At 41.6% G+C, this 18,283-nt stretch overlaps 1 protein-coding gene across 3 annotated transcripts in view; it reads left to right on the top strand.

Moving 5' to 3' along the window:
* Positions 1–18,283, top strand: part of LOC107376010 (SH3 and PX domain-containing protein 2A) — a 170,241-nt gene that overhangs the window by 57,990 nt on the left and 93,968 nt on the right. For all 3 annotated transcript variants that reach the window (XM_015944885.3, XM_015944883.3, XM_070542551.1), the window contains exon 2: positions 4,497–4,577. In XM_015944885.3, coding sequence (XP_015800371.3) covers positions 4,497–4,577 — 81 coding nt within the window. The remainder of the gene's footprint in view (positions 1–4,496; positions 4,578–18,283) is intronic.

Here is an 18,283-nt window from a genome sequence, read left to right as displayed (position 1 = left end):
CGAGGCTAACTGACCAATGATCAAAATATGTGTTTATATATCCATCCATCCATTGCCTGAACTCGCTTGTCCATGTAGGGTCGTGGGGGCACTGGTGCCCATCTCCAGCGGTCAATGGGCAATCAGGCGGGGTACACCCTGGACAGAGTGCCAGTCCATCGCAGGGCAACACAGAGACATACAGGACAAACAATCGCGCACACACACACACACACACACACACACACACACACACACACACACACACACACACACACACACACACACACACACACACACACACACACACACACACACACACACACACATACACACACACACACACACACACACCTAAGGACAATTTAGACAAACCAATCAACCTAACAGTCATGTTTTTGGACTGTGGGAGGAAGCCGGAGTACCCGGAGAGAACCCACACATGCACAGGGAGAACATGCAAACTCCATGCAGAAAGATCCCAGGCTGGGAAGCAAACCCAGGACCTTCTTGCTGCACGGCAACAGCTCTAACCACTGTGCCACTGCGCAGCCTGCTTTTATACATATTATACCATTTTATAAAGACAATAGACAAAATGTTGTTGATTCAAAACAATATTCAAATGTATTCAGTTGTTCACTGAGACTTTCACAGCTCTTTGGTTTCCAGTAAGTCACGTTTTTTTTTAATTTTTTTTCGAGGTGTAAACATTCGATCACATTTAAGGAAGTAAAATAATTATTTCATTTGTACTAGGGTTTCTGTGGTATGTCTGATCCTGGATGGTTTAAAATAGTTTAGATTTGGTGGTCTGTTGTTAATAATAGTCTTCTTAACATAGAGTGACGTTAAACAGATGTTTTGTTTATCACATTTTCACAGGTTTAACTTTATTGTCAAAGTGAAACAAAATAAACCATAAGGTGTGCCTCAGCAAAACTGGGGAAATAAATTAGACCAACCTCTTCCATTGAATTGATTAACCTGAGACCTAGAATCAATCACATCATCCATCTCCTGCTGATCTCTTGGGATTTGACCCGGATGAGAGGTTGAACTGGGAAATCCCCAGGAGGAAAAGGATGCAGAGAAAAATTAAATCTCCTCATCTATGAGGTAAGCAACCAGCAATGCGTGTCCGACTAAAGAGAGGAAAGAAGCAACCCTTTGTCTTTAGCTCATGCTGTTTAAGTATCACTTCCTGCCAGTGACTCTGTGGCACATGGGCTCTGAGTAGCACTGACATTTTGTTTTAGTTGCATTTTGAAGTCAAACAAATCTATCCTTATGACTACCTGTCCTGGTATTTGAACTCAATCAACAATTCATGTATTGTATTTAATTGTTATGGATCTGCAGTGAATGGATGTTTTACACATTGTAACTCATAACCTGTGGATTCAGTTCAGGTCAGGAGCGGTGCTAGGACACAGAGCTGGGCTTGGGCACAGGCATACGACATGCAACGTGTGCTAATACTGTAGCATATAACATTTGTCTTGAAACAGCCTCCCTGTTCCAGCATCTAATACCAAATGTCCCTAAAGGAGCTGATCAGAAACCTCAAGTCTCCCACCAAGTTTTAATTGAGTTGTTTTTACTGATAATGCAAATCTTTAATCTTAAAACTTGTCATGCTCTGAGAAAAGCAGCCGTACATAATGAGAGAGAGGTTTGTTTTCATGGGCATTTAAAGTGTAATTCTGTTTTTTTGGGATTATTTTTGAGTGAACTGACCTGGGTCACTTCGGCTCCATGTTTCTAATTAATCTGACAATCTGTTGAAATTGTTTTGATCTCATTCCAAAATCACACATTTAGGTGCAAACACCCAATTATTTCATCATCTTTGTCAGTTAGAATAAGATGTGTCATGCAGCTACATCTTTCACACACACAGTATTTCCTGCTTTTCATACAACAGGAAGATGCCAAGTTTTAAGCCTAAATTATACTTCTCCGTCTGTGTCGGGACGAATGCACGCAACGCCATTATCCGTTCTTGCGGGCCTGCTGGAGAGCCCTCGCAAGAACAGACGGAGTTGAGCTCTCTTTTCCAAACATCCGTCCGTCGTGACGGAGAACGCAAGCTTGTGATTGGCCAGGGCACCTCTGTCGTCCACACTGCCGCCATTGCGTCCTCAAAAACATAAAGAGAGCTGAGGATAACAAGCAGCAGACACGGAGAAGCTTGAAGAGTACCTCGCGAAAAAACTCTAAAAATATGAACGTTTAATTCCCCCGTGACTGGAGGAGTGAAAAGATGCGCAGCAAACGTTTTATTGGTGGACGGAAATGACAGGAAACATAGGTTTAGAAGTGGCGAGCGCATGAAGAGGTGGAGGAAGATGAGTGACAAATTTGTCTTTGTAAAAAAGTCTCTTAAATACAAAAAACACAATATAAACACACTATCTTGGACCGGATACATGACAGGATACTACAGAACAACGCTATGCCCTCTGTTGTCGTGGCGGGGAATTGCTTTGCAACACTCCCTAGGAGATGGAGAAGTATGAGAGCAAAACGTCTCAGTCCGTCCGTGCGTGCGTGTCTCTCCCTTTTGGAGCTGACAGAGAAGTATAAATTTGGCTTCAGGGGTGGTGACTCAGGAAGGGGTAGCTTATATTAGATGATGGTAAATGGCCTGTATTTGTTTAGTCATTCTTAGGGTTCTTCAACCCCCCAAGGCACTTAACAGCACAATCAGTCATCCACCCATTCACACACACACTCACATGCTGGCGGTGATGAGCTACGATGTAGCCGCAGCCGACCTCTAGTGCACAAAAGCAAGACTGCAAAGCATTGGCACAACCAGTCCGTCTGACCACCACCAGCAGGAAAGACGGGCTAACAGCACCACTCTGGCGGGAGCCAGGATCGAACCTACAACCTTCCGATTACCAGACAACCCGCTCTACCTGTGACTGCTGCCCACAGATTATGTCAGCTAATACTCTGGTTACTTTTCTGGAGGTGATCCAGGCCTGTTTATGTACTCTGTACCATTTTTCTGCAGAAGGTACAATTGGATGGCTGCCTCATCATTTTTACTGAAGTACAGTTGTGATAAAGTTAAAGCGAGTGCCGTAACTTGCTCTCCGAGAAACTCTCCCCTGTGAGGAAAAGGACCAGCCGAGTCACGGCCCAAAAACCAACAGCGATCACATTTCTTGTTTGCTGAACAGTAATACAAAACACATTTTAAAATAACACAAATTAGACAAAATACACATGAACATAAGAAAATACATTTACAAAAACTGTTCACGCACAAAAAGTTATGTTATACACACTGGAGCAGCCTGAGGTGACGGGCAGTCACTAAGCTTCCATGAAGTGTCCTCTTTGGGGGATTTTGGCAAATCATCAGCAACCTGATGCAGAAGTAGTTTTAGGAACTTTCTGCAATTTCAGGTTTGCAAGTATTATATGGAGAGGCCGACAAATGGAAATATGCTTTGCTTCCTCTGCAGGATTGTTGTGTTATTCCAGGAATAAAGTGCAGTGCAACTTCAGAGGCCTTTCTGACATCCCAACTTGCTCATGGCACGAGTTAACCCTCAGAAAAGTATAAATGTTTGTTCAGGAAAATGAAACATTTATCTTGGAAATCTTTCAGATGTGTTTTGTTTATTATGCGAAAGAAGTCTGCGGGTGAGATGATGATCTTTTTTTGTTTGTTTCATTACGTTCAGGGAAGTTTTCCTGAAATGCATCTGTGGTGTTGCAAAAAAGTGCTATAAACTGTTGACATAAGGGATGCCATTTGTTTCCTCGTTTAACAGTGCAGATTCAAGAGAATCGTGCTAAAGCGCAAGTGGAAAGGGGGAAGGGGAGGGGGAAGATGAAAAATAATAAGATTACAGGTAGACACACAAAGGCAGTAAGCAAATATTGTAACCTTCAACCACTGAAAACAATGAAACAAACGTAAATATTAGTCTTCTAAATTTCTGTGAAATATCCTTTTAGTTAGTTTATTTGAGCCCTGCAGATCTGTGAAGATCTGACCTTTGTTGGATTACATGTTGGGTCTCCTTGCAGCACATACCCCCAGCAGGGCTCTGAGATCCTTCAGCTGGTAGAACCCCAGGTCAGAACCAGGGTGAAGCTGCTTTTAGCTACTATGCTGCTCACAGATGACATCAGTTTCAAATGTGCCCCTACTCTAGAAACGTTTAAATCAAAATTGAAAGCTTTCATGTATTCATCAGCCTTTGAATGAATGTTTTGAATGTTTTTTATGCTGCACTAACAGCTCACCTTTCAACTTGACCTTATTTTTTCCTTACTTCTAAATTTCTAACTTTACCTGTATTTAAATTTGGTCTTAATTTTATTTGTTTTCATTTAAATTAGATTTGGAAGTCTGCTGTTTTATGTTGTCACGATGATTTTAACGTTTTATTATGCTGTTCGGGCTCCTGGAATTGCTTCAGTGCTATATAAACAAAGCTGCCTTGCCTTTGTTCCTAACATGCCATATCTGTTTGTGCTTTCTTTACCAGGTGTATCTTATCAATGTAACTTACTCTGACTCCACTTCCTTTGTCATCTACCGAAGATACAGCAAGTTCTTTGAGCTGCAGGTACGTCACATTTGTTAAACTAAAGAACGCCCTTAACAGACTGCTCAGCTGCGGCTCTCCAAAGCCATAAAACTTGACATTTTCTGTTTCACGTCATCTTGATATGCCTATTTAATAGTGCCGTATGAGGTCAGTTTGACCCCTTGGTCCCTTTTCTTAGCTCAGCTGCTGCAGACTGTGAAAGGTTTCTTTAGAAATGGGAAAATAGGGGAAATCCAAGCAGCAGATGCAGGAAAAAACATGACCTCAGTCAGAATGCATAATGTTGCATGAGGATAAAGTCTCCCGGATTTTGTGAATCAAAGCCTACGTGGATATATCTGCAATCCCAAGTTTTAGTCAATACAATAGGAGCCGTTTTGTCCCATACTTCATTCTAAACCTATGTGCAGCTCTTAACAACAAAACTAGGGGCTTTACATGAGATTTAGCTAGTACTTTTCTTCCAGACTGCTTTCTACAGCTCTGTGGCTCCGATGGGCTGGTTGCAGGAAACCCTTTGTTCTCTGGTCTCTTGCTAGTAGCCAGGAAAATCCAACACTGCTCTGTCTGTTTGAAGCAGAGCACCTCTCCTGTCTTCTCTATGGCTCCCTGCTGCTGAGCTGTGTTTGTCTGCTGATGGTAATTCCTAAAGAACAACAGTCTGCAGCTGTTCACACAAACCTGTGGGTTTTATTTTCTCTTATAAAAAAATGACTATGACACTGTTTAGGAAACTCCTTCTTCTTTTTTAATTACCTTTTCTTAATTATAGTTATCCACTACGGCATCTAGTAACTGACCAGAGTCTGACCACAGCTCCAAATCTCTAATGTTGACCTTTTTTCATTTTTTAAATACAGGTGCTGGCCAGTAAATTAGAATATCATCAAAAGGTTGAAAATATTTCAGTAATTCCATTCAAAACGTGAAACTTGTACATTATATTCATGCAATGCACACAGACCAATGTATTTCCGATGTTTATTACGTTTAATTTTGATATTTATAGGTGACAACCAATGAAAACATCAAATCTGGTATCTCAGAAAATTAGAATATTCTAAAGGCCAATGAAAAAATGTTTGTTTCTCTAATGTTGGCCAACTGAAAAGAATGAACATGAAAAGAATGTGCATGTATAGCACTCAATACTTAGTCGGGGCTCCTTTTGCCTCAATAACTGCAGTAATGCGGCGTGGCATGGACTCGATCAGTCTGTGGCACTGCTCAGGTGTTATGAGAGCCCAGGTTGCTCTGATAGTCGTCTTCAGCTCCTCTGCATTGTTGGGTCTAGCGTATTGCATCCTCCGCTTCACAATACCCCATAGATTTTCTATGGGGTTAAGGTCAGGCGAGGGATACCATGGTCCTTGAACCAGGTGCTGGTGGTTTTGGCACTGTGTGCAGGTGCCAAGTCCTGTTGAAAGGTGAAGTCTGCATCCCCATAAAGTTGGTCAGCAGCAGGAAGCATGAAGTGCTCTAAAACTTCCTGGTAGACGGCTGCATTGACCCTGGACCTCAGGAAACAGAGTGGGCCAACACCGGCAGATGACATGGCACCCCACACCATCACTGACGGTGGAAACTTTACACTGGACCTCATGCAACGTGGATTCTGTGCTTCTCCGCTCTTCCTCCAGACTCTGGGTCCTTGATTTCCAAAGGAAATGCAGAACTTGCTTTCATCAGAAAACATAACTTTGGACCACTCAGCATCAGTCCAGTCCTTTTTGTCCTTGGCCCAGGCGAGACGCTTCTTGCGCTGTTTCATGTTCAAGAGTGGCTTGACACACGGAATGCGACAGCTGAATCCCATGTCTTTCATGAGTCTCCTCGTGGTGGTTCTTGAAGCGCTGACTCCAGCTGCAGTCCACTCTTTGTGGATCTCACCCACATTTTTGAATGGGTTTGTCATCACAATTCTCTGCAGGGTGCGGTTATCCCTAGAGCTTGTACACTTTTTTCTACCACATTTTTTCCGTCCCTTCGCCTGTCTGTTAATGTGCTTGGACACAGAGCTCTGCGAACAGCCAGCTTCTTTAGCAATCACCTTTTGTGTCTTGCCCTCCTTGTGCAAGGTGTCAATGATTGTCTTTTGGACAGCTGTTAAGTCAGAAGTCTTCCCCATGATTGTGGTGCCTTCAAAACAAGACTGAGGGACCTTTTAAAGGCCTTTGCAGGTGTTTTGAGTAAATCAGCTGATTAGAGTGGCAGCAGGTGTCTTCTATATTCAGCCTTTTCAGAATATTCTAATTTTTTGAGATACCAAATTTGGAGTTTTCATTAGTTGTCACTTATGAATATCAAATTTAAATGTAATGAACATTGGAAATACATTGGTCTGTGTGCATTGCATGAATATAATGTACAAGTTTCACGTTTTGAATGGAATTACTGAAATATTTTCAACCTTTTGATGATATTCTAATTTACTGGCCAGCACCTGTATAATCAAATCTACATGCTTGCTAACCTAAAGAGAATACACACATTTTCTAAGGATAGAATAGAGGCAAATAGGATTACAGAATGCCTAATAGGGCTTGTGATCACACGTGATTACGCATAGCATTCTGGGATGTGCACAGACATGGTGGCGGCATGACGGGTGTAAACAAACCATGGAAAAAAAAGTACGTTGCAGAGAAGAAGCGGATTTGAGTGAAAGATGGTGTTAAACAACATGTAAAAATCCCCAAAAGGATGCGGAATATACAGGTATATGTTAAATAAAGACATTGAGGACTGGTATGTGGACAAAATCAGGGTTATAAATGGTTTGGATCCATGTGAAAGACCCAAGACTGGAGCACCGACGACAGTGTTGCCACCGCAGCTCTGCACAACAGACATTTTAGCCTTTCTTGTTTGTGGTGTGAGTGGATGTAATTGTCCTGATGAGATGTAAATGTTTCATTTGCTGGTTTTTGTAGTAAAGCAATCAAAATTATCATCCCGCAGAAGAATTGTAGTAGGAGAAGTTGTGTTGTGCGTCAGTGTGCCCGCATTAGCTTACCGGTATGCGTGTGTGTGTGTGTGTGTGTGTGTGTGTTGTGTGCGTGTCGCTGTTGAAGGAAAGAAACAATGTATAAAAAATCATACATCATCTGTAACTTACCAGAATGAAAATACTCCAGAAGGTGATGTTTGATCGCCTTACAGCTGCGATCCAGGTGAGCCGACGAGACTTTGTAATTCTAGATACTTAGTCTCGTGGCTGTGCCTCCAAGCAGGAAAATGGTGAAAAGTTAGCTAGTTTTCCATCTTTATGCCCCTGGTGATGACGTGCGTCACCCCACAACACAGCAGCTGTTTACCATTGTTGAGTAAAAGGTGTTTGAACTGTTTTCGTCCAGTTGAGCTTTCAGAGTTATCAAAAATATTAGTTTCATCTAAACCTTCAACTTGCATTTTGGAACCAATCCCAACCAAATTATTTAAATATGCATTTCATTGGTTACTGCCCCCATTCTAGATATAATCAATCTATCCTTAGTAAATGAAGACATACCACAGGCTTTTAAGGTTGCTGTAATCAAACATCTACTTAAGAAGCCTTCTCTGGATCCAGATGACCCAATGAATTATAGACCAATATCTAACCTTCCATTTTTATCCAAAGTCCTGGAGAAAATAGTGTTCAATCAACGATCTGTTTGAAGAATTTCAGTCCAGTTTTAGAGAGTTTAACAGCACTGAAACCGCATTAGTGAAAGTTACAAATGATAATCTCATGGCCTCCAATCTTGTGTCTGTTCTAGTCTTGTTAGATCTCAGTCCTGCTTTTGACACAGTTGATCACAGTGTTCTTTTAGAAAGACTTGAACATGTTGTAGGGATAAAAGGAACAGCGCTAGGCTGGTTTAAGTCCTACCTGTCTGATAGATTTCATTTTGTAAATGTACATGACTAGTCTTCATACTCCAGGGTTACTGGTGGAGTACCACAGTGTTCAGTGCTTGGACCAATTCTTTTTACTATATATATGCTTCCAATCGGTAAAATCATTAGACATCATGGGATAAACTTCCACTGTTATGCTGATGATACTCAGTTATATTTATCTATTAACCCTGATGAACCTAATCGGTTAGGTAGATTACAGGCTTGTCTTGTGAGACATAAAAAATTGGATGACTCAAAACTTTCTGCTTTTAAATCAAGACAAGACTGAAGTTCTCATCTTTGGACCCGAAATTCAGAAAAAGGAAATAGCTTAGTCAGTCACCTGACTTGAACGGCATTAAATTAGTCTCCGAGAACAAAGTAAGGAACCTTCGTGTTATCTTTGACCAGGACATGTCATTCAAATCCCACGTTAAACAGGTTTGTAGGATTTCCTTTTTCCATCTTCGGAATGTTGCTAAGATTAGAAGCATACATTTATTACATCACAACTGGATTACTGTAATTCATTACTCTCAGGCAGTCCACAGAATGTAGTTAAAAGTCTTCAGCCTGTCCAAAATGCTGCAGCTAGAGTTCTGATGAGAATTAAAAAGAGAGATCATATCTCTCCTGTCTTAGCTTGCCTACATTGGCTGCCTGTTAAATTCAGAATACAGGTCTTTCTCAAAAATTTGCATATTGTGATTAAGTTCATTATTGTCTGTAATGTACTGATAAACATTAGACATTCATATATATTAGATTCATTACACACAACTGAAGTAGTTCAAGCCTTTTATTGTTTCTAATATTGATGATTTTGGCATACAGCTCATGAAAACCCAAAATTCCTATCTAAAACAATTAGCATATTTCATCCGACCAATAAAAGAAAAGTGCTTTTAATACAAAAAAAGTCAACCTTAAAATAATTATGTTCAGTTTTGCACTCAATACTTGGTCGGGAATCCTTTTGCAGAAATGACTGCTTCAGTGCAGCGTGGCATGGAGGCCATCAGCCTGTGGCACTGCTGAGGTGTTATGGAGGCCCAGGATGCTTTGATAGCAGCCTTAAGCTGATCCAGAGTGTTGGGTCTTGCGTCTCTCAACTTTATCTTCACAATATCCCACAGATTCTCTATGGGGTTCAGGTCAGGAGAGTTGGCAGGCCAATTGAGCACAGTAATACCATGGTCAGTAAACCATTTACCAGTGGTTTTGGCACTGTGAGCAGGTGCCAGGTCGTGCTGAAAAATGAAATCTTCATCTCCATAAAGCTTTTCAGCAGATGGAAGCATGAAGTGCTCCAACATCTCCTGATAGATAGCTGCATTGACCCTGCCCTTGATAAAACACAGTGGACCAACACCAGCAGCTGACATGGCACCCCAGACCATCACTGACTGCGGGTACTTGACACTGGACTTCAGGCATTTTGGCATTTCCCTCTGCCCAGTCTTCCTCCAGACTCAGGCACCATGATTTCCGAATGACATGCAAAATTTGCTTTCATCCGAAAAAAGTACTTTGGACCGCTGAGCAACAGTCCAGCGCTGCTTCTCTGTAGCCCAGGTCAGGCGCTTCTGCTGCTGTTTCTGGTTCAAAAGTGGCTTGACCTGGGGAATGTGGCACCTGTAGCCCATTTCCTGCACACGCCTGTACACAGTGTTTCTGGATGTTTCTACTTCAGACTCAGTCCACTGCTTCCGCAGGTCCCCCAGGATCTGGAATCGGTCCTTCTCCACATTCCTACTCAGCGTCCGGTCACCTTCTTCTCGTTGTGCAGCGTTTTCTGCCACACTTTTTCCTTCCCACAGACTCCCCACTGAGGTGCCTTGATACAGCACTCTGGGAACAGCCTATTTGTTCAGAAATTTCTTTCTGTGTCTTAACCTCTTGCTTGAGGGTGTCAATGATGGCCTTCTGGACAGCAGTCAGGTCAGCAGTTTTACCCATGATTGTGGTTTTGAGTAATGAACCAGGCTGGGAGTTTTTAAAAGCCTCAGGAATCTTGCAGGTGTTTAGAGTTAATTAGTTGATTCAGATGATTAGGTTAGATGGAGTGTGCTGTTTACAGTAGTAACAAGCAGCACGTAAGGACTCACATTCCTCCAATGGGGCGGCCACATCGGTGAAGATGAGTGGGTATATGCTCTACCATCCTGGCACTAGTTTTGCTACATAGTCGTCATCTGCTGTAAACTGGACACACCAGCGCCTTGCAGGGTGTGGTATCAGTTGTTACATTTCGTTGGCAATTTAGATGTTTATTTTATGATGAAATTTAATAGAATTTGTAATATTGCTGCACTTTCCGGGATGAATATGAGGCTCTCATAGGGATTTATTTTCAATTTAATTGTATATCTGCTTGCTGGAAGAAAAAAGGAATCACATCAATCACAGCTGTCATGTCCTGTCTCCTGTCCATGTCATCCTGTGTCCTTTCCATATCCCCTTGCCATTGTCTCCCCAGCATCCATTTAATTTTTTCTCCTAGTGTGTCCTTCACCCTTGACCCCCACGTTCTCCTAGATGTGTTATGCCCTTAGATTTCTTCATTCAGCCGTATTATTCATCCACAGTCGCAGTTACTTTTAGCACTGTTCTTTCACAGTCCTTTTGGTTTCTTCTGTCATTCCCTGTTCATGGTTTAGGTTATTCTCCCAGCAATCTAGTTTAGTTGTAGTTATGTTTTACATTTTATTTGTGTTCTGTTCCCTTAGTCCAGTGCTGTTTTACTTAGCCATCTATTAGTGTATTATGTCAGCATGCTTGTGAAGGTTTTCAGTCATCCAGGTCATGGTAATCCAAAGGGTTCAAATGACGGCAACTGGACTTCTTTGGTTTCTTGAAGACTTTTCACTTTTCATTTGTCAATTCTAACTGGAATATGGGAGAGTCGAGCTTATAAGCTGTAGCTGTCTGTTGTCGAGCTGAAACTACTCTGCGTACCCCACCTCCCCATCCCTTGATGAGTCGTTAGCCTCTGTTGAGAGGGAGTCATGTTGATTAGATGCAGGAAGGTGTGACCTAGACTGAAGCTGCTTAGAAATGAATAGAATTTCATTTGCAGACTCATGGTCCATAACTCACTAAAAACATACAAAAATGAGAACAAAGGCACAATAACAGGAAGAAAAGCAAAACTAGTATTTCAGGAGGCAGTTAAAACAATGTTTCCAAAGTACAGAAGTGTACCGCATAGCACTGTTTTCACTCAGTCAGCAGTGAGATTACACCATTGTCAGATGTATTCAGTTGACAGATTAGTACACAAAATCCCTTAAGACAGCGTTCAATGTGCTGATACCAACAGAGACAAAGAGTTCACTTGCACTAGTCCATCTGGGCTTTTTAAACATGAGTATCATTGAAAGCCACTTGTAGTCTCTGAAGGCTGGCTTTTTTATAGTTCCACCACTAGTGAGCTGTGTACAGCAAAGTGCAGTATGATCGAAACAAATGAACTTTTATGTCATTAGAGCAAAAACCTAACTTCTAAGAAAGTAGGTTTGCTTGTGCTTATGACACCCGGCACTGACGGTAAATGTCCTCATCATGCCAAGCAATCTGTGATCACATGACCCAAATATTTTACTTCATCTGCAACTCTCAACAGATTGTCAGACAACTTAAAACCTGGAAATGTCATGCACTTGTCCTCTTTGGTTTGACAGATCAGAATAACACTTTTAGCCGGATTGTACTTCACATCATGTTGTTCACTATAGACAGAGCACACATTAAGGAGATGCTGAAGACCAGCTGAACTTGGGCTAAACACCACTAAGTCATCAGCATACATTAGGTGATTTACTATTGCTCTTCCAATCAAACAGCCATTTCTACACGTTTAACTGCGTGGAGTGGTCATTCATGTAAAAATTAAACAGTACAGAGACAGACAAATGTGCAGACAAATCAGATTCAAAGCTGCATTACAGGTACTGAAATGGTTAAATCTAAGCCCCCAACCTTCATGTATGACATAGGGCTTGTTCGAGATGAGCCAGTTCTGTGCAGATTAGATCATCGGTGATCGGCGCGCAGTGCATGCCGGTTAGATTTGTGTCCGACTTGACGCCGACTTGCTCTGACGTCATGCATATGTAACCCAGAAGCTAGAACCTTAATGAGGTATTAACTAATTGGCTTACTAATATGATCCATCCTCAATTTAGATAAAATATAAAATATAAATTAAGGAAATTAACAATACTAATTAATAGATATCTAATTAACTAATAGATAATTTCATAATGAATTATTGGAAGGGTGAATAACTAAAATAACGAGTTTAATATTAAACATCGGTTAAAACAAGAATCTTGAACATCCCTAACAGAAACAGAAGAGGAAAGCTGTATACTATTGGTCCAGGTGGGAATCTGAAATTTCATTGGCTGAGAGAAATAAGTCCCGCCTCCGCGAAATAAAACCGTGCGACGCAGCTGAGCGAGAGGAGAGACAAACGGCTGTGCAGCACGCAGATACAGAAAGCAAAGACTGAGCGGTTAGAGAGAGAGAGAGAGAGAAAAAAAAAACAACGGTCGAGGCCGTGAAGAACCCTGATTTGGGTGCCGCATAGATAGAGGGAGAGGCGGACTTGACTCCTTCTAATAAGAGCTAGGAACTTGGAACCAACGCGGTGAGTAAAGAAAAAAGAAGAGAAAAAGCTAACGATGCAACTTAAAAAAAAAGGAAACTTAAATAGCTTATCAAATTAATTCCATTCTTATAGATTTGTGTGGAGACGACAGAGTGAACCAATCCTCTGTAGGAGGGAACCGTTGGAGCGCGTTGGTGAGTGAATGAGATTAAATTCAGTAAATTATTAAATTCAAAAAGCTAATTACAGCAACCGAGGTGACAGCAGTGGGCTGCTAGACGTTAGATCCCAGGAGTTAACATCTCAAACTACCAGTTAACGGTGGTAGGGCATATAGGAGTTAACGGCTCAAACCGCCAGTTAACGGCGGTAGGGCATATGGGATTCCCAGGAGTTAACGGCTCAAACCGCCAGTTAATGGTGGTACGGCCTAGATGTACAAGGTCCTCAGGGGCGTTATAGCTAACGCCATAGAATTAGCAATGCGTCCCTTAACCAAACATTTAATAATAAAAAAAAAATAGATAAATAAAAATAAATAAAAGCTAACTGATTAGGGAGGAATTATTTTACAAAGGTGGACCAAAGGACCAGAATTTATATTTTGTTGAGTTTTGTTATAGAACATTTTATTTATTTATTTATTTATTTATTTATTTATTTATTTATTTATTTATTTATTTATTGTGTTACAGATATACAAGGTGTCACAATGCTGTATAGAAACACAACTAAATGTATCCTTGTTGTCATGAATGTATTTCTTGTTGAATAGTGTAGAGTAATAGAATCTAACTGAGCCTATTGAGCTGAACAATTGTTGTCATATGTAATTATATTTCCAGAGCTACTGAGAATTATTTTAATAGACAATCAAATTGATGTTATGTTAGTTGAACTGTGAACCCAAACATGATTGGCTATGCCAATAGAGTGAAGCATTTGTTTAAGTCTGTAAGACTTTATGCTGTGATGTGGCGAGAAGGGTCGATGCCAACTCGCTAACAGTCCTGTTGTTTACAGGCTGGGTTTTTTTTTTTCTTGGGTTTGATCCCGACTCCTATGATCACTCACTTGGAACGAGAACTGGATTTCTTCCTGACGAGGGAGATGGCGAGCCTTAACCACTGAACGAACCAGGACATCTCAAGTAACTGAAGAGCAGACTGCTCTCTTCTGTGAACAATCTCAACGGTGTGGTAGGAAAAAATCGCACCACCGGACTCTGACTTTCACCCCAAGCGTGGGGATTTGACTTGACGCCGGCTGACTTGTGACTCATATGATCAAATCTCATACCGACCATTTTACTATTGTCGATTGTTTTCATCTGTTTTTGTGTGTTATCTTTATGTGTTATATTTCCCATTATTATTAAAATTTAGTATATAAACCGTTTCATGCTATACCCGTGACTCCAGTCATTCTTAAACAACCTCCAATTCTCCCCGAACCTAATTATTGGCCCATTTGTTTATTTTTTCTTTTAATTATCTTATTGTATCCTGTAATCCGGTTACATAAAACTTGGCGAGCCAGCCAGGAGAATTGTAGAGTTGTTACCTTAGCTAACCATTGACTGACATCATAAGAGTGCCTGGAGGTCACAGTGGTTTGCCATTTTGGCATTATTGGTACTTTTGAGTGTTTTAAAATGGAAGTTGTGAAAACAGAAAAGGTCAAAGTTTCAAATGCTGTTTTAATCAGTGGGTTAACTGATACAGACCTTGATAACGAAGTCTTTGGGTTTATGGAAGGATTCGGACCAGTTAACAGGCGCATTAAGTTACCAAACTGTGATCAGATTATTGTGGAGTTTCAACATGAAGCCACTGTTAAGGAATTAAAGAAACAATGTTTACCCTATGACAAACCTTGTACTAGGAACCCAGATGTTTTCTTTCATATTCAAGACCTAGCCAGCGCGTACAGTCTAGAAACTAGCACATCTGCCACTGATGCCTATCTGTCAGAGCTCAGGGACATAGCTGCGCGTAGCAATCAATCATTTAAAGACCTTCTAATGGAGGAACTGGCAAAAATTGGGGAATCTTTAGGAAGGGATACCCATGCATCTGAACCAGTCACTGAACTAGAGCCAATGCTCCATAGTGACCAAGTTACATATTCCCTGCCTTTAACACCAGAAGTTAACTATATGAACAACTCAAAGGACAATTGTCCACCTACAGAGACTGGAAAACAAAACCCTTGCATTCCACCAAATCTTTTAAACACACCTGAGGTTCAGCGAGTTATTGTGGAACACATTGTTAAAAGCAGTGAGGTTATCCCTCCGCCTACTTCACAATACAGACTAAAACCGTTCTCAGGGCGAGTTCCACACCCTTCTTTTGAAACTGACTATGATACTTGGCGTAGTAGTGTAGTGTTATGCATAAATGATCCTTCACTCACCAAGTCCCAAATTGTACGAAGAATCGTGGAGAGTCTGTCAGCCCCAGCAGCGAGCATCGTTAAAGCTCTTAGTCCAAAATCCGACCCGGAAACGTACCTTGAACATCTCGATTCAGCTTACGCAGCTGTCGAAGACGGCGACGAGCTCTTTGCTCGCTTCTTAAACACAAACCAGGACAGTGGTGAAAAACCTTCCGATTACTTTCAGAGGTTATACACCTTGTTAAACCTAGTTATTCAGAGGAATGGAATTTCCTCCAGTGACGCCGACCAGCAGCTGCTCAAGCAGTTTTGCAGAGGCTGTTGGGACAGCTCGCTGATTTCAAACCTGCAACTCGGACAAAAGAAAGACAACCCGCCTCATTTTACAGCACTTCTCCTCAAACTGCGCACTGAAGAAGACAAACAGGCTACTAAAGCAGCACGCATGAAACAACACTTAGGGGCACAACGAACTAGAGTGTATTCAAATGTGCAAACAACATGCTCTCAGAGTAAAAACACTTGTGAACTGGAAATAGATGATAACTGTGATGACTTACGCAAACAAATCGCTGAGCTCAGGAGCCAAATTGCACAGCTTAAGGTTAACAACACAGATAAAAAGGCAAAGAAAACTCAAAAAGAGTCAAAACCCCGTGTGGGGACTAAAATTCCAGATGAGCCCAAACAGATTCAGCAGATAACAGCAGTGGTGCCCAGACCAAAGCCTGGATACTGTTTTAAGTGCGGAGAAGATGGGCACATAGCTTCTAGCTGTAGCAACGAGCCAAATCCAGCACTAGTTGCAACTAAAAGACTTGCTCTTAGACAGAAGCAGCGCGAGTGGGAGATGTCAAAGCCAATTGCTCAGTCTCCTCCTTTAAACCGGTAGAAGCTCCTATCGTGGGACAGATAGGTGCTAAAGTAGAACCAAGTCCCTCTAAGGAAAGGACAGAGAGACTTTTTTGCAAGCCAGTTCATGCTCATTCAGTGCCAAAACTTCCCAAAAGATTAGTGGGTGGGCGATGCACAGCTACAGTCTCAGTTAACAGTGTTGAATGTAATTGTTTACTGGATTCAGGGTCCCAGGTAACCACCATTGCCAATTCTTTTTACCAAGAACACTTACCTGACCTCTCAATTAAACCCATCAGTAATCTGTTAGAAGTCGAGGGCGCAAACGGTCAAGCAGTTCCTTATTTAGGATACATAGAGATAAGTGTCACATTTCCAAAAGAGCTCGATCAGTCTGGACTTGAGTTACCTACCCTTGCGTTAGTGGTTCCGGATATAAGCTCAAACTCTGATACACCACTACTCATTGGCACAAACACACTCGATCCTTTGTATGAGCAATTGTCTGCCAATAACTTACCTGATTCCAAGGCACTCTCTTATGGGTACCAACACGTGCTAAAAGCCTTAGCAGTCAGAAAAAAACAAAGCAAAGATGGACGAGTTGGTGTGGTGAAGCTTCGAGGGAGAACCCAAGAAGTTCTCCCTGCAAATAAAAAACTGTTACTAGAAGGGTTTATGCAACCCAGCCAAAACAAGCATGAGCCTTATGCACTCATTGAACAACCCACCAATGGTTCTCTACCAGGGGGTATAATTGTAGACTGTTGCCTCATTTCCTTACCTTCACATGGTCCATACAAAGTACCTGTTGTACTAAGAAACGAAACTAACCATGACATCACATTACCCACTAACTGTGTGATCGCTGAGTTAGTTAAAGCCGATCGTGTTATGCCATATCCAGAACCTGACAAAAGTGATCAGAAAGTACTTGCGGCGTGTAGTTCGCAGCAACAGACTTCACCTTCAAACCCTCCTCTCAGTTTTGACTTCGGTACTTCGCCCTTGTCCGAAGAATGGAAAGGGAGGATCACCAACAAACTTAACACTTACTCCGATGTGTTTTCGCACCACGATCTTGATTTTGGTCATACACAACAGATAAGACATCACATCAACTTAAAAGACGAGACCCCATTCAAACAGAAATCTCGGCCGATCCATCCACATGATTATGAAGCCGTGAGAAAACATTTGGAAGCCCTCTTGGAAACCGGTATAATAAGAGAGTCGGAGTCTCCATTTGCCTCACCAATAGTGGTAGTTCGGAAAAAGAATGGTGAGGTACGTCTATGTATAGACTATAGAAAGCTTAATCTGCAAACCATTCGCGACGCATATGCCCTGCCTAACTTGGAGGAGTCCTTTTCTGCTCTCGCTGGATCACAGTGGTTTTCTGTGATGGACCTCAAGTCAGGTTACTATCAAATAGAGATGTGTGAAAAGGATAAACCTAAAACTGCTTTTGTTTGCCCGTTTGGGTTTTATGAATTTAACCGTATGCCACAAGGAATAACAAATGCTCCAAGCACTTTCCAACGGGTTATGGAAAAGTGTATGAAGGACATTAATCTGAAGGAAGTGTTAGTTTTCCTAGACGACTTGATCGTCTTTTCCAACTCCTTGGAAGAACACGAAACCAGACTTTCTCACGTTCTTGAACGGCTTAGAGAATACGGACTCAAGCTATCACCAGATAAGTGTCGTTTTTTCCAGACATCTGTGCGTTATCTTGGACATATAGTATCTCGAGATGGCATAAAAACCGATCCAGATAAGGTGGAAGCACTCAAAACATGGCCGAAGCCTCAGACTTTGAAGGAACTCCAATCTTTCTTAGGATTTACCGGTTATTACCGACGCTTCGTTAAAGATTACTCAAATATTGTCAAGCCACTAACATCTCTCACGGCTGGTTATCCACCCAAACGGAAAAACTTTAAAACACCACCATGTAGATCAAAGT

The sequence above is a fragment of the Nothobranchius furzeri genome, chromosome 12 (genome assembly GCF_043380555.1).
Source record: "Nothobranchius furzeri strain GRZ-AD chromosome 12, NfurGRZ-RIMD1, whole genome shotgun sequence".
In the NCBI taxonomy this organism is placed as follows: domain Eukaryota; kingdom Metazoa; phylum Chordata; class Actinopteri; order Cyprinodontiformes; family Nothobranchiidae; genus Nothobranchius; species Nothobranchius furzeri.
This window is presented reverse-complemented; position numbering and strand designations above follow the sequence as displayed.